This window comes from Symphalangus syndactylus, chromosome 2, assembly GCF_028878055.3.
Source record: "Symphalangus syndactylus isolate Jambi chromosome 2, NHGRI_mSymSyn1-v2.1_pri, whole genome shotgun sequence".
Lineage (NCBI taxonomy): Eukaryota > Metazoa > Chordata > Mammalia > Primates > Hylobatidae > Symphalangus > Symphalangus syndactylus.
This window is the reverse complement of record NC_072424.2, coordinates 79,805,001-79,822,879: the sequence shown is the minus strand read 5'-3', so window position 1 is coordinate 79,822,879 and position 17,879 is coordinate 79,805,001. Positions and strand designations below refer to the sequence as shown.

The 17,879-nt window shown below is 33.3% G+C and overlaps 1 protein-coding gene across 10 annotated transcripts in view; it reads right to left on the bottom strand.

The window, feature by feature from the left end:
• GRIK2 (glutamate ionotropic receptor kainate type subunit 2) overlaps positions 1–17,879 on the bottom strand; it is a 677,547-nt gene that overhangs the window by 116,408 nt on the left and 543,260 nt on the right. For 9 of the 10 annotated variants that reach the window (XM_055259892.2, XM_055259897.2, XM_055259905.2 and 6 more), the window contains one exon: positions 17,397–17,614. In XM_055259892.2, the coding sequence (XP_055115867.1) occupies positions 17,397–17,614 (218 nt within the window). Of the gene's footprint in view, positions 1–1,603; positions 11,989–17,396; positions 17,615–17,879 lie in introns of those variants that run through there. The other variant, XM_063619941.1, reaches the window with a different exon arrangement.

Here is a 17,879-nt window from a genome sequence, read left to right as displayed (position 1 = left end):
TTTGGAAAATTATTCTGTGTATATGTTATATTTTGTAACAATTAGGGTATGTAAAATGGTTTATCCTGGCTTATTTTACTTACATTGATTAATTTACTATATCATAAAAATGATTAAAGATTATGATTAATAATCTTATATTAATTTACTTACAAGGATTAATTTGCTATCTCATAAAAATGAAAAACACAGTAGATAGAGAACCTATTATCTACCAGAATGCTCTAGTTACTAAGTCTTTGACCTCGTGAAATTCACATTCTAGTCACAAGAAGAATAACATAAATGAAAACATTGAATTTAGAAGGTTATCATGGAAGAAACATGTGTTATAAGTAAAAAATAAAGAGAAAACTCACTTTACAGAAGGAGTTATGTTGATTTCTTTGTTTGTTTGTGATCCCTTTAAATACCTTAAGAAAGTGATTGAAATGGAACAATTGATGATGCAGACAAAATAGTAGTAAACTTATAAGCTTACTAAATGGCTTACTGATTACTTAGATTAAGGTGTTGGTGATAGATATGGAGAGCTGTGAATAGCTTTTAGATGCAATGTACTTTGAAGGTACAACCAAAAGTACATGCTCATGGGTTAGATATGAGAGGTGAGCAACAGCATTGATGGCATTGCCCTCTGTTAGAATGGAGAATAATCATGGAATGATGAACTGGGGACAAATAAAGACTCCACTTTGAATTTAGTGGATTTTAAGTGACTATGAGACATTCTCAATATAAAAATTATTAGAGAGATGTTTCACATTATTTTTGTTTTGAAATCCAACGTAAATTTTACACTGAAAACATATCTCAATTCAGACACTAAATTTTCATTTAAGACACTTAAGTTGTATTGATTGCATAAACCTAAAAAGCTAAAAAAAAAATCAGTTAAAATACTAGTTCCATATACCCAAGTTGTTTCAAACAAATCTCCAATAATTGAACTAAGTACTAAAAGCAATTTTCCTGTAATACACACAACATGTTGGTAAAACTTGTTCATCTTTTTTAACTTTTTAAGAATTAATTTGGCTTCAAAGCACGTATTCTGGTTTCAAAAGTTATGTCTGTTTATCTTTCCAAGTGAAGTAATTTACTAATGCTTACATCAACTAAGAATTACTAACACTGAAGTCAAAGGAAAATTGTATAAATTGAAAAACTCTAAATTTATCAATCTCAAAACAAAGTTTTTTAATTTTACATGTAGTTTTTGAAACTACAAGGTTGCCATAATACTGCTGACAGCAACTAATATCTGTATATTGACTCTTTAAAAAATGTGAAAAATCACTTTTATTGACCTTTTTATGATAATTTCCTATTATAACGTGAATTATTACAGCTTTCTAGATAAAAAATATTTTTTCTTTGGAAATTCAATTTAGTTTGCTTTTGTTCAGTGTGTTATTAGCACAAAAAAACATAAAACAAACTATTATTTTATCTTTGATTATCGAATATCTAGAAATAATTTAATTTCATGAAACATTAAATAGGGATTAACAATACAGTAAATCTTTGTATTCTTTGACTCAACCAAAGAGCAATTTGGCAAAAAATTACAAAACCATTACATTTGTTATCTTCTGTTTCTTTCAATAGTTCTACAAACTGGCAATGAGTCATAGCACTTACACATATATACTAAATAATATTAACAACTGTGTCTATGACACTTGTCACAGAGTCTGCTTCAGAAAACTGAACACAAATAATTTCAGTGTCATATAGTAAAGCTAAAAGGATTTATTAGTTCATTTTCACACTTCTATAAAGAACTACCTAAAAATGAGTAATTTGTAAAGAAAAGAGGTTTAATTGAGTCAAAGTTGTACATGGATGGGGAGAGCTCAGGAAACATATGATCATGATGGAAGGTGAAGGGGAAGCAGACATGCCCTACATAGTAGCAGGAAAGAGAGAAGGAGTAGGTGCCACACACTTTAAAATTATCAGATCTCATGAGAACTCATTTATGAGACAGCATTGGGGGGACAGTGCTAAACCATTAAAAACTGCCCTATGAGCCAATCACCTCCTGCCAGGCCCCTCCTTCAAAACACGGAGATTACAATTCTACATGAGATTTGGGTAGGGACACAGAGTCAAACCAATCATTCCACCCTTTCCCCTCCCAAATCTCATGTCCTTCTCACATTTCAAAATGCAATCATGCTTTTCCAACAGTGTCCAGCATTAACTCAAAAGTCCAATCCAAGTTTCATCTGAGACAAGATAAGTATCTTTTGCCTATGAGTCTGTAAAATCAAAAACAATTTTGTTACTTCCAAGATACAGTGAAGATCTAGGCATTGGGTAAATGCTCCCATTGCAATAGGGAAAAACTCGCCAAAACTAAGGGGCTACAGGCCCCATGGAATTCCAAAATCCAGTAGGGCAGTCATTAAATCTTAAAGTTCCAAAATAACCTTCTTTGACTCCATGTCTCACATACAGGGTATGCTGATGCAAGAGGTGGGCTCCTAAGGCCTGGGCAGCTTTGCTTCTGTGGCTCTTTAGGGTACAGCCTCTGCAGCTGCTTTCACGGGCTAGTGTTGAGTGTCTGTGGCTTTTCCAGGTGCAAGATACAAACTGTTGGTGGACCTGCTATTCTGGAATCTGGAGGACAGTAGCCCTTCTCTCACATTTCCATTAGGCAGTGCCCCAGTGGAAACTCTGTGTGGGGGCTCCAACCCCACATTTCCCCTCCACACCTAGTGCAGGTTTTCCATGAGGGCTTCACCCCTGCAGCAAATTTCTGCCTGGACATCCAGGTGTTTCCATACATCCTCTAAAATCTAGGTGAAGATTCCAAACCTCATTCTTGCCTTCTGTGCACCCACAGGCCCAACACCACATGGAAGCTGCCAAGGTTTGGGGTTTGCACTCTCTGAAACAATGGCCTGAGCTGTACCTTGGATACTTAGAGCCATGGCTGGAGCTGGAGTGGCTGCTACTCAGGGTGCCATGTCCTGAGGTTGCACAGAGCTGCAGAGCTCTGGACCTGGCCCATGAATCCATTTTTTTCCCCTCCTAGGCCTCTGGGCCTGCGAAGGGAGGAGCTGCTACAAAGATCTCTGAAATGCCTTGGAGACATTTTCCTTATTGTCTTGGCTATTAACATTCTACTCTTCTTTATTTATGCAAATTTCTGCAGCCAATTGCTTAAATTCCTCCTCAGACAATGAATTTTTCTTTTCTACCACATGTTCAAGCTGAAAATTATCCAAACTTTTATGCTTTGCTTCTCTTTCAAACATAAGTTCTAATTTCGGACCATCTCTTTGTGAACATGTATGACTGTATGCTGTTAGGAGCAGCCAGGCCACATCATGAACACTTTGCTGCTCTGAAATTTCTTCCACCAAATATCCTAAATCATCTCTATCAAGTTCAAAGTTCCACAGATCCCTAGAGCAGGAGCACAATGCCACCAGTCTCTTTTCTAAAGCATTACAAGAGTGACATGTACTCCAGTTCCCGATAAGTTCATCATCTCCATCTCAGACAACCTCAGCCTGGACTTCATTGTCCATATCACTATCAGCATTTTGGTCAAAACCATTCAACAAGTCTCTAGGAAGTTCCTAACTTTCCCACATATTCCTGTCTTCTTCTGAGCCCTCAAAATTGTTCAAATCTCTTCCCACTACCTAGTTCTAAAGTTGCTCCCACATGTTCACCTATCTTTAGAGCAATGCCCTACTCTCCTGGTACCAATTTCTATATTAGTCTGTTTCACAGTGCTGTAAAGAACTACTTGAAAATGGGGATGATGCTAAACGATTAGAAAATACCCCCATGATTCAGTCATCTCCCATCAGACCGCTCTTTCAACACATGGGGATTACAATTTGACATGAGATTTGTGTGTGGAAACAGAGCCAAATCATATCAAGGAAAAACATCAGCCTTTTGTTTTAAAATTATAATAAATCTGTTTTTTTTAACCTAACATAGCTAGAGCATCCATCATCATGACCATCTTGTAATAAACTACATTTTCTATTTCTAGCTGATATTAATATTTAATAGCAGTAAGAGATACAAAAAAAATCTATGCCACTAGTTCTTTATTTAGTTAAAAATTGAAATTTTTCTCCTAAATCTGGGAGTCATTTGAGGAAAAAATGTACCCAAAGTATTAATTGGACAGTTTCTCATACTGTATACCTCATTCTAATCTTAAAAAAGGCACTTGTTTGCCATTTTTAAAAATTAGGATCAACTGATTTTTCCTATTGTTAGAAAGTTATTGTAAACTATGGGCAATTTTTTAGTTGATTAATTAAAGATCTTTTGCTTATTTACAATATTTCTTTTAATCTCATTTTTACAACTTTGTAACAAAATAATCATAATTGAAATAACATATGTTACCATCTTTCCATCCAAAAATGGTCTTCTTTGTTTAAAAACCCAAGCTATTGTATAACAGTCCAAAAGTGTAACTTCAGACTCTGTCAAAACATACTTTTAAATGTATTGAACATTTGACTCCAATTTTGGTTAACTTCCTTGTTTCTTTTTTTTACTATTAAGAAAAAAATGCATATCAAATTCAGTTTGTATTTTCTGAGAATGTATGTTGATAATGATCAGATTAATATCTTAAAAATATATATATGACAAACAATTTTTCCATTTTGCTTTGTTGCAGCAAATTGCAATGTTTATTCATTGTGAAATCAGTTAACATATCCTTATCCAGACTCTCTTACTCTTTACTCTTCCAGTTGTAGTACCAGTTTCTACATTTTCATTTAATTCTTCTTAATAGTGTAACTTCATTTTAAATTAGAAACTTTGCCCATATGTATTTTTTAAACTAGAAAAATAATTTAATTATATTTTGATTAAAATAATAGTATGCATTTCAATTTAATAATCATATGGTTTAGATAGTTATAATTGTAATTTATTTCACCTACATAAAATATTCAAATAAACACATTACAATGTTACAGTAGTACATAGAAGAAATCATTTAAACTGAATCAAATCATTGCCACTGAGTACATCACTGATGTGCTGGAAACAACTCATGCACCAATCACGTGCTCTATAATACAACATCCTATATGAGGCAAAGGTTAAAATGAAATATATGTTTAAGTTTCTTGGAAAAATGTCTTACACTGCTTTGGTTTTAAAATTTCAATTTAATAAAAATTGAATAATTCAAATTTCATATTTTACTCCTCAGTGCACTAGATGTATTACATGTGCTCTATAACCACACTTGTTTTATTAGAAGCCATAAGAAAATAAAAATCCAGTTTATTCCTTAGGCTTTCATAGTAGAATTTCTTGGAAGAGTTTTAGAGTACACTACTACTTTTGATACTTTCAAAGTTTGTGGAATTCAAAGAAGGGAAATAAGATAAAATACTAAAGTGTTTCTCTAATGGCTAGTAAATCACTGCAACCTCATTTCCAGGACACAGCAGGGGCAACACATTAGGCCTGAGATTAGGAAAGAAACATCACTCAGAATAAAGATGAGTGAGAAAGGTAGAGGTGACACCTATAACATGGCTACTAACAATGCAGAAAAAATAATAATAATAAAGATGGGAACAGATTAGCCATCATTTTTATTTTCAAAATGCAATAGATTTACTTGTTTTAGCTGTAAGAGTTTGACTAAAATGATATGTACACTCTGGCATCGGTATAAAAATCAACGAAAGGGCCACTTGCAATTGTTAGGCCCCCAGGGAAACAGCAGTCCCGAAAGTAAAGCCTGGAAACCTTGATGCTACTCATAAGCTGCTTCATTAAAACAAAAGCCACATACAGTGATCTCAAGAATCCTGCCTGCACAAAAATTAGTTCTCAGCCAGCTTCAAAGGCAGACATATTTCTAAATTTGGAAGTTTTATCCTTTTACTAATACTAGTATATTTGGCTTCTTGAGAAGAACTTTTGCTATTTATCTGCAAGTTAATTATTTTTTTTCTCACAAACATACATCTGTTTCTAAATTTCCAAGGGGGTCTCTGTCACAATCAGCACTTTCTTCAACACAACTCTCATCATAACTATCACCACCAAATTGGGGGCATCCTTTCTGAAACACCTCCCTAATTGTTAAAATTTTCCAGGTAGATCATAAAGAAGGTCGTTTTTAACAAAATTCATTTCACTCAGTCATAACCATCTTGGGTTGTCACCACTTTTCATTCTGACAATATGGAATCCTAAGTCACTTAGTTTAGTTATATCTATTTGTTGGAGTCAGGCTGGGTTTTTATTTTCTGGTTTTGAAAGAGAAGGCTGACAAAAACTCTTGAAGAGTGTGAATTAATATATTTAAAGTCCCACGATGTTGATTTTGCTGTGACCGTGAAACTGCACTAAAATAATAAAATCCATTTTAAAAGATTGACTATCTGTAATGTGTACATGGAAATAGATTCCTGATGTACTTTATCTTTTCAGTGAGATTAGAGAGTAATCCAGAATATTTGTTTATTAATAATCTAAAATCAGGACCAAATTATTAATGAAATGAGAATGCAACTGAGTGTCAGATTGTAGCATTAACCATAGGTAACCTGTATTTGCAAAAGTACAGTATTCATATTGGGGGAAATGGTTTCATCTGCTACCGAAATTTAACAATTCAACATTTAAGCTCCTCACAATAAGGATAATAGCAAATATATATAGATAATTTAGTACATGTTCAGTGGTATATGAATAATATATAAGACATATACTCTCAATTTATCTATGGGAGATAAATTCAAAAAAGCAGAAACCCAGAGAAATTAAATAAATCTGTAATGAGTGAGGAATGTAGGATTTTATGCCACAACCTGTTCTATGCCTTTAATAATTATGTTAAACTATTATATTGACTCAACAATAAATTATATCCATTAGTAATGCTGTTTCCCAATTCTTTGGCTTTTATTGAATTGTTTTTGTAATAAATTGAAATGAACCATAAGCTCATAGTGTTCTGAAAACAGTCAAGGGACCTACAAAGCAAACTAATTTAATGTGTAGCTTCTGATTAGCTGTAATTACAATATTTAATAAATGAAACACCTACCTTTAGAGATAATCAAATCTTTTCACTGAACTCCACTTGTGCTATGGTGTATACAATAGGCTAATGACAATCAGAAGCATAATTCAAATACTATCAGGAAATGTAAAAGTACATTTTATTGCCAACCCTGAACTACTCTTTCTCTAAATAGATTTAAGATGGAAACTGGGTATAGAGAAATGAATTATATAACCATCCATAATTTAACTCAAATTAAGAAAGCATACCTTATTCTTACAGAACACACTCTTCATGTACATACATACACAGACACATTCAGTCATCTGGAGAGTTCTTTGTTTATAAAATTATTAAAGAACTTCTCTGAATACACATCAATAAAAGCGCTCACCTTTGTGCATTAGGCAATTAAACAATTCTAGGCACTGCCACAGCCACTAATATCACAGCATAAAAATAAAGATTCAAGTTGTCTCAGAATAAGATCTCTTTAAGAATAAGACATTTGCCATCAATGTTTAACCAAGTTTTATTTCTTAAAGCAGTATTTTTGAGGAATTTATTATATTCAGTTTGCAGTTATCAACACTTATGAACAAGCACCAAAATTTATTTTGTCCTTTTCCTGATCTATCTGGAGTTAAGGAGAAGAATGTAAAATAAACAGAGATGATTTATAAACTGTGCTTCCTCCTTGCAAATATGCATGATAAAGTGGTAAGATTATTGAGCATCAGAAGGATGCATCACTTGACATCTTGCTTGCTCCCAAGGGGTAAAATAGTACAGTATTATCTTTAAATAAAAGTCTAACATTGAAGATGGAAGCAGCAGCAAATAATAGTAAATCTCCTTTTGCTTCATAAAGAAAGAAAAAAAAACTTAACTAGTATGTGGTATCTTCAATCAGCTCTTAATAACAAACAACAAAGTGATATTACTGTTTTTAGAATAATTTGGCTTTTGGAAAGAGACAGGAAAATAAATGAACAAATGAAAATTCAGCTGACCAAAGATGCTAATTAGTCTAAAATGCCTTTGCAACAAAATAATAGCTTCTCCCTGAAAAGGCAGCATAATAATGTGGAAAATCAAGACCATTAAACTGCCAAGGATATTTTAAATTAAGCACAAATTTCAGGATATTCGCCTTGTAATTAATGGGCTATCTAAGAAATGAGAACAATATGTCTTTGCTGATACTCAAAAGTCAGAGCAGCAACACCCCCCACCCCCAAAACGATCAATAGATATTTCACAGCCACAATAAGTATAATTTCCTCAAAACATTAACAAATTAGAGTCTGGGATTTTTTGTTTGTATGTTTGTTTTAAAAATACCAAATGATGCTTCCATTCAGCAATTTATATAGAAGAAATGGAATTTGTCATTTTAGTTTTATGTAAGATATAAAGCACTGCAATTTTTAGAATGTCAAGGTATTTTTGGATAATATTTTCTCAGCCTATTTTTTGCATCCAAAATATGTCCTTCTTGAATTTCCTTCAGAATGTTGCCTAACCAGTGGCTATAAACTCTCGCAGTGACAACGATTATCCATTACCCAGCTCTTGACATGCTAGCTCAACATCACTGTATTAACTGACTTTCGAGTTTTCTCACTCCCTGTGGGGCCCTCTCTCCTAAGTCTGATGAGTTGGGACACAGTGTTTGAGCTGCCAACCTGACTTGACAAACAGCAGGAATGGTCCTTGCACAGAGTAGAGGAGGGAGAACAAGGGAGGGAGAGAACCGTAGTGTACTAGTGTATGCTGGAGTGGCAGGGCCTCATGCACATATTTTCCAAGGCAATTAAAACATTGTTTCTCAGATTTTACACTTCAGTCAAACATACAACTTCTTTATTCAGTTAAAGTGCCCAAAGCTGCGTTAACACATATTGCAAATGTAGCAATTAGAAAAGGATTAAACTTCTGTCCCTTAGATATTTTAGAGAGGCTACTTTCGAAGATAAAAGTTGCTGCTCCTTCCAAGTTTAAATATGCTAAAACCCTAATCACTTCTTATAATTCCCAAAATGGTGTTATTGCTTTCTTTTTAACCATTGAATTCACTCTGGCAGAGCGAGAGTAATAAAACTCATCATATTCTAATTTTCAGACAGCTTGATAAACCCAATGTTCTCACTATAGATAAAGTGTAATGAAGCACTTTCTTTCCCATAGGAAAGTCTTTGACTCATATGCTTTCATGCCAACTAGCCTTCACATCTGCTGTTTCACCATTGATGGCTTTAACTTGGCATGCTGAACTAGTGTCTGATGAAGCAGCTTTCCTCAAAGGCACCATTTTACTTCTTGCAATGGGAACATAGTAAAACGGTGTTGGTTTCCTGTAGTCCTTATGCAAATCCCTGTAATAAACATAGGATCAGGCCTCACGTACAATAAATTGTGTGTTAGATGAGGAAAGGGGGAGGGAGACAACCTCTGGGAGTAAAAATAACTTCCTTACTACACAAATAAATCAAAGACGTAATAAATAGTCATGTTTTAAATATTTATATCAGACATGACCAATTTATATTAAAACTATATTAGACACTAATAAAAATATAATGACACTTTAAAATACCAACCTTATTTTATTGAACAAAATACTACCACATAATCTAATACTAGCTGTAGTGAATTTCCCACATTCAATATTTCAACACCATTAATGAAGGAAAAATAATTTGGGTGAGTTAGAAAAATTATATGACTATAAAAATCTTCACTGAGATATTTCTTTCAGATTTCTAGAAAAAAATGTCTGACGGACAATGAAGAACACAGCAACATGAACAAATAAAAATTTCATTAACGATATTAACCATTAATGTAATCTTACTGCCAAGATACATTGGTGATCAACCACATCAAGCTTTTATGTTTTGTTTAACTCATTAAAGCACAAAGAAAAAGAAAGATTATCTATAAACTTCAATATGTGAGACAAACAAAAAATTAAAGTTTCTATGTGTTCTAAATAGCCATAGCTATCCTAATCAGTAATTTGCAAGCAAGTTGGAAAGAACAGTTTCTGCCTTAGAAACCTAAGTATATCAGGTATTTCATCTTCCAAGTTAGAGCAGCATGTCATGTTTGAGGAACATTTTGTTTTAGTTTAGATCTGCAAAGGAATATCGAGGGATTCTCAAGTAACACAAAGCAGTATGTAAATTAGGATTGTGTACTAATTTACTCTTGCCAGTTAAAATAGCACTTTTTTTTTTCACAACAAGGAAAGGAGCAGAAGTAGTCCACTAAATATTATAGGGTAGTAAAATAAGCTCAGGAAAGAAAACTACATGAACACAAATCTCAAAGCTCTTGCTCAGAACCCAATTTAATATAAATCTATACAGTAGGCCAATTAATACCATGTCCTTAATGTCACTTAAAAGTCATTTCTTCTTAATTCAGTCTCCATTAGGTAAACACAAAGTCTCATGTACAATTCTCCCAAGTCTCAAATATGGACCTTTATGCTTTCAATCCCCATGATAGAAAAACCTACGATAAAGGTTTACAAAGAAAAGATGAATGTTCACTCCTCAGGTCCCTTAGAACATCTATTTTCTCAATTTTCACTTAGACATACAAAATAAAATACAACTCTGAGAAACACAAGTGCTCAAAAGGGAAAAGACTCCCTATTCAACTCAAAATAAATAAAAATGACATGAGAAAAAGCTATGTGGCTAGTTAATAGCACCTAAATAAACAAGCCAACTCATGTGAGTAGCTATTTAACACATCCTCCCTATACTTACTGAAGTACCATAAAGAATTTCTAATAGTCATATTGTAAAAGCATTCCTTCTGGATAGTGGTGGAAAATTATTAGAATCTGGGTAATAGTAAACATGTGCAAACTAAAAGACATAACCGGATTTCTAACCATGTGCTGACAAATAATTATTAAACCTTTTCTTACAGACAACTACACTTAACTAGAAATCTTGCTATATAAAATATGAAAAATATTTAAAGAATAAGCTCTAAAACCAAACATACCTAAATTCAAAAAATTCTAGATAATATTTCTCATCTTTAAATATTATTTTTAGGTTAATTTTCTGCATATGCAAAATGGAACTTTCAAAATGTTTTACCACCAATATAGCAAGACGAAAATAAACATCCATTTCAGAAAGCATCTTTCAATGTGAAAAGCATACTATTGTTGCAATTTTGAGAATTTACTCTGCTAATGTGTAAATCTCTTCACAGTAAATATATTATACTTGTATTACCACCATTGCTCTAAATAAAAATGGATAAGAATTCTGTTTTGCCTATATTTACAAAATTAGGAGCAATCTCTAATGAATAGTACATGTTTTTAGATCTAATAAGGACTTGCAGTAAACTACCAACTTTTTACATTTTATCTCTCGATATAAAAGTTACTTATATTCTTGTAGTATACTGAAAGCAAAATCACTCAAGCTCTCAAAAAAATTATTGCAGGCATGCCACGCTAGCAATTCAGACTTCAAAACATATACTATCACCCCACCATATACTATCATATACTATCACCCCAACATAACAATTTTAGAAGATTATTGAACCAGTAAGATCAGAATAAATGGCAGACTATAAAGAATATGTTATAGCTGTATCTGCCCCAATGCTGTAAGGCAAATGTTTTAGAAACTTAACACAATCAAGCAGTTGAGGTCATGTGGGTGAGCCAAAATGATTAATACACTTAGGTCTTTTGAGTAATGATGGTTTATGTGACGATATCTTTGGTTATTACCTTTATTGTGATACTATGCATTCCTTGGTTATAGCCTTTATAATTAATAAGTCACTTAACCTTTTTGTGGCCCAGTTTCCTCATCTGCTAAATGAGCATAATGATAATTGCTTCCTACCTTCCTTAGAAGTTGTCTGAAGATAAATGAGCTGGAATTTAGAATGTACTTTGCAGAGGAAGGCTGCAAAAGTTAAAAGATAAAAAAGAAAGGGAGAGAGAGACAGAGAAAACAAGAAAGAAAGAGAAAAATCTCCCCAGAAAAATCCTCTTTTGCTCAGTACCAAAAATTAAAACGTTTTACCTAGGATGGAATAACCCACTTGCTTTTCATACCTAACTTCATTACCTACACTTCAAAATCAATGACTTTTAACAGATAATTAAAATGGGAAAGCTATAGAGGGCTCTATGTTTTGAATACACCTTTGACTATCCTGTAGAATAATAAAATTTTGCACATAATCACACATTATACCTGAAAGCCTCTGTCACATGTTTTCCATCAGTGAATGTAAAATTCATTGCGCCAATGGATAACTGTATGGAAGTTGACACAAGTAACAAGGTGCTGCAATAAAGAAAAGCTGTGGCATTGATTTAGGGCACACATAGCAGATAATAATCAAATCATCATTTGGGGAGGCTGGGAAAATGGGAATCCACGAATATAGGGGAAAATACTATTTTTAATTACACGTTGTAGTTGTAGTGACTTGAAAGATAGAAAATGAACTAATAATCTTTTGGATTTAGCCAAAAGATAGCCAAACAAAATGACAAAATGTTGAAAGTATCAGCTGGCTAGTTTTAGCTACATGTAAGGTAGGACAAGAAAGAGATAGAAGAGTAATCAGAACAACAGCAAGGAGATGGAGAAGGAAAAAGAGGAGGAAGAGGAGGAGAGGAAAAGAAAATTTAAAAGAACTGACCACTTTGCAAGCTGAATTTAGAGGTGATGTAGAGGGGATAATACTTGCATGGTTGGATAACAAACGTATTTCTAATCTTCAGTGTCTCAAGCCAGCAAAAGTTCTTAAAATTTTCTCAACATGGCCACAAGCCTTAATTAAGAATCAAATTAAGCATGATGCGTTAGATGCTTTCTTAAAACCTCTAAAAAAGTCAAGGCAATACCTTGTAGATTTTCTCATTTGGATAAAGATCTTCTAGCCCAAAGTAGCAATGATTCAGTCTGAAGAGAGGCATGCCTTTAAAAGAACAGCGTGTGTGGCTTTTACAATATAAGTAGATTCAATTAGACACATTTAAAGGTTAAGAAGAAATTGTACTGGTAAAAGCACTGTCACGCTGGTGTAGAAGGAACTGAGTCTCTAAATGTAGAAACTTGAGCTCTCAAGTTTCTGTGAGAAGGACAGCTGACTTGGAAGATAAATAAAAGTTTATGTTACATGTCACTAAGTTTTTGGCTGTTTGTTAAGCAATATTCTTGTGGCAATTAATAATTAACACAAGCTCAAGACATGTAAGTTCAGTGCCAAGAACTAGAGATACAAAAGTGAATGATATAGATTCTTTCAATCCCTATTCTCCTGCTGTGCAGTAGAGTGTGGAAACATACAGGAACCAAGAAAACACATCTTGGATTAGTAATTTAACATAACATAAGTTTTAAAAAAAAAAAACTTCAAAGAATGTAAAAGAGGAGCACTGTAACCAGACTGGGTAGATTTAGGTATGAAAAGCGTCAGGAAAGTCTCCCTAGAATAAGTGATGTATAGATTAGAATCTAAGGAATAAAGAGAATATAACCAATTAGGTTGGTAGAGAAGGATGGGGATGAAAAAAGAGCACAATGGGCACTAGAGAAAGAGATGTAAAGGTATAGAATGCAACACAGGACTAGGAATACATCAATTTGGATGGAGCTTACATTTTTAAAATATGTGCCAACATTTTGTTTAATGACCATACAAAAAAGCACGTTTCTTCCTTTGATACTATATTTTTTAGATGGACATACTGTATTAGTGCACATAATAAAGTCAGAGATTTCAGGTAGGCCAAATCCAGACAAAGAATTTCTAAAAATTGGAAAACTTAAGTCATGGATTTCATAGAAACAAGGGTATTTGGTATCATTTTGTAAAACGTGACTCACTTCAAAAATACAAGAATTCTCAAAAGAGGCCATAACACCTACAGGCTATAGCTGAGTGATTTTTGATCCTATAATGTATAGGCTTCCACTCTCCTAGCCTTTATACTTCAGGGAGAAAAGAATGTTCCTGTTGCTTGGTAACATGTTGCATAATGGTTAGCCCTGGGGTGAAATTTCAGTTCTAGTACACTAAATTCCCAGATTCCAAGTAGGTTTTGACTCCTCCTTTAATGTTTCTTAATAAAATTCCTGGACTGTCATCTATTTTACTATCTAAATATGATTAAGAACATATTGGTGATATCATGCAGTTTTCTATTGCTTACATGAAAATAATGTGAGAACCACTATCTCCTATTTTGAATTATTTTTTCCAGTCATGGCTTTACATTTATCTCTGAGGAGAGTCTGTGTGGTATGTAATGGATATGGAGAAAAAGAAGGAAGAATTTTTCTTAAAGATAATATACTTTGAGCACCTTGAGCTCAGTGAACAAAATCAATCACGGTCTTTGGAAATGGAATTATTCAATGTTGAAGAACAGCTAAGTAATTATGCTATGTCTTTGCAATGCTGAGGATTTACACCCTTTAACACCAGATATCTGGAGCCAGCTCTTCTTTCTAGTAGTAACGAAACTATATCATTTTTTATAATAATTTTCTGGAAGGAGGTATTCCAGAACAATTAATTAACAGCAGGGTCTTGCTAAATTAGTAAAAACAAGATGGAGATTCCTTTAGAAGTCAATACCTTAAGGGTGCTTTCCAGAGTGTTTGTATGTGTGGCTGTTAAATGAAAAATGAAAGAATTGTATAAAATGTAAATACACTACACAATAGTCTCTGGTTCACTGTACAGTTTCAAAATGAGTAGGTAGTTTTTGAATTCCAGACTGCTAGAATTTTTTTTGAATTTCATAACATAGCTGGAATAACTATATACTTAACAAGTGAAAACATGAAATTGAAATTGGAATCTTTTAAGGCTACATTAAAATACCAAAAAAAATCAACATTTAGTATTCTTGTGAGTTCTAATTTTTTTTTCCTAGTTTCAATAGGAAAATAGAATTCAGCATGTGATAATATTAGCAACATAAGGTAGCTGTCAACTTAGTGATTATCACTGTGTGGTTTTTATTGTGACTTGTGTACATTCCAGATACAATTCTAAAGAAATAATATATGTGCTGTTGGAAATAGAAAGCTGTGTAGTGTCGACTTTCTCAAGGTGCTAGAGGCACTCATGTGTGAGAGAAAAACAAGAGATAAAAAAGAGTAAGAAGAAAAGTCAGTAGCAAGGAAAAGTGAAAGCAGGCAAAAATTGCATAGCAAAAAGCAATTGAACTATTAAAAAAAGAACAAAAGAATGAAAAGACAAAGAATTAAGAAAATAAGCTTAAAAATAAAAATTTTATAAAGAAAAATAAATATGTTTGGTAATTGATTTTTCAAAAATGAACTTTGCTGCTAGTATATTTGAACTTTAAAACAAAATATTTGAGTCTTCTGGAAAAAATAAAATTAAAACGGAAATGTTTATGAACCAGAAATAAACACTTCTGATGTCAAATTTTTGTGTTAGGTACAATAGGTTGTATTATATTTTACAAACTCAATTCAAAAGTCATTTGGATATTGGAATAACTTAAATGTGTCACGCATTCACTTCCTTCAAGTTGTTGACACTAACAACGCACATTTAGCAATTTCAGCAACTTATTTATTTTCCTTTTTTTTTTTTTTTTTTTTTTTTTTGAGACAGGATTGCACTCCAGTTGCCCAAGCTGGAGTGCTATGACACCATCTTGGCTCGCTACAACCTCTGCCTCCCCGGCTCAAGTGATTCTCCAGCCTCAGCCTCCCAAGTAGCTGGGACTAAAGATGCATGCCAGCACACCAGACTAATTTTTGTGCTGTTTGTAGAGACAGAATTTTGCCATGTTACCCATGCCCATCTCAACCTCCTGGGATCAAGTGATGCACCCACCTTGGCCTCCCAAAGTGCTGAGATTGCAGGCATGAGCCAACGTGCCTGGCCTAGCAGCTTATTTCTTTATAAAAACACAAAAATACTAACAAGTTTGATAAGAAAGGAAATCTTTATAAATTCTCAATATTCAACTAAGAAAAACTGATCCATTGCAATTAATATAGTCAAATAGGACCATACTGAACATAATGTTTTGCTTATATTTGATTATTCAATAAATTTGATTAAATAAGTGATTTTCCAAGTAAATGTGAAATCCATATCCAATATTTAATCTAGTTATATGAGAAATTCACTTTGAAAATAATTAAATTTTAAATATTTGACTAATCTAATTTATCTTATTTTTGGGGGAATTGGATGTCCTCCAGAAATTTATTTTAAAGTTAATTTTATATAAGTTTTTACAAAGAAAGTTACATAATTTGACAAAATACTGACTTAAGTCACATAAAACCAAATTCAGTGATTTTTTAAGTTTATTATTCTATCTCCAACTAAACTATAATCTCATCAAAAGTGAGAACTAGAATACTCAGTGTATTGTGCAACTTCTGGCACTCAATAGAAACTTGATGAATGCTTCCTGAAATCATTTATTTTATAGCTTGAATTAATCATTTTTTTTAAAAAATTACTATTTCCACTGTACATTTGAACTGCCAGTTGTGTTTCTGTGAACACAGAAAGAAAATATAAGTGTTTTAAAATTTGCCCAACATACAAAAACTGTAAAAATACTTGGTAAGATATAAAAGGAATTATAAAGTGATAATAGCTACCTAAAGTGAAATCCCTCAACTCGTCTACTTTGGCCCAGTGAGTGGGCCAGAGTAAGGAGAAGAGAGAAAAAAATAGAGGAGGGCAAGGCACTCTATATGGCAGAAACTTTTTACAAGCACACTTTCATTTAAATGTTCTACGGGCTGTCTCTCTGGAAACCACTGAGTTCAATGGGAGAGCCCCTTTCAACTCTGTGTCTCCCAGACTATTAACTTGGTGAATGTATAGATAATAAGAACTGTCTCTGTATTTTTAGCCCTTAAATCTTGCCTCATTTCAACAAAAGTAAATGTATGTATGGGAAACATTTTTCCAAGTAATTATTCTATTCTTCTGGAATAGCAAAGTTTTGTAGAATCTGAACATCCTACTATTACAGTTTCAAAAAATACATTTTGTTTTATTCAAAAAGAAAAGCTTACTGGGAAAAAATGTTACCCTTGAGCTGATTTTCCTCAAAACAGGAACAAAATATTGTAAAGCAAAACCTCCTTAGCATTTTCAAAGATTAAAATGATTGGTCTTGATGAGCATACGTTCAGTTGTACACCTCTCCACCCCTTGAGGTATATGCTATTATTAAGAGTTCTGCACAAATAATGGCGTTGTTACACTCTTACATTTGTGAATCGAGAGAAGTTTGTGCTCTATCATTTTAATTTGTAAATTTTAGGTAAGCAGCAGAACTTACCTTGAAAAAAGTCATGGTTGCACCATCCTCTACTGCTCCATATTCTATCTTGGTTTGTTTAGCTAAATCATCAGCAGAGTCAATAGGGGATTCCATGCGTTCCACTGTCAGAAAGGCGGCTAAGTTAGCAGTATACGAAGAAATGATGATAAGTGTGAAAAACCACCAAATGCCTCCCACTATCCTGGTGGACAGTGCTTTGGGCATGAGCTCAGAACCTAACAGAGAGTGGGGGAAAGGTGAAACGAATATAGAGAATTTGATCAGCAATCAGATACTTTTGGTCATAGTGGCAGAATGGAATCACTGTGTAATAAAAGCTTAAATCAAAGATTTACATATTTCTTTAGTAAGCAAGCAACAACCATTGGGAGAGCAGAGGCTATTTTCACAAAATAGACAATCTTTTAGGACATTCTTGTTTAAATATAGTGACAGGAGACTCAAGTTCTACCTGAGATGATGCAAAGTTCCAATTAAAAT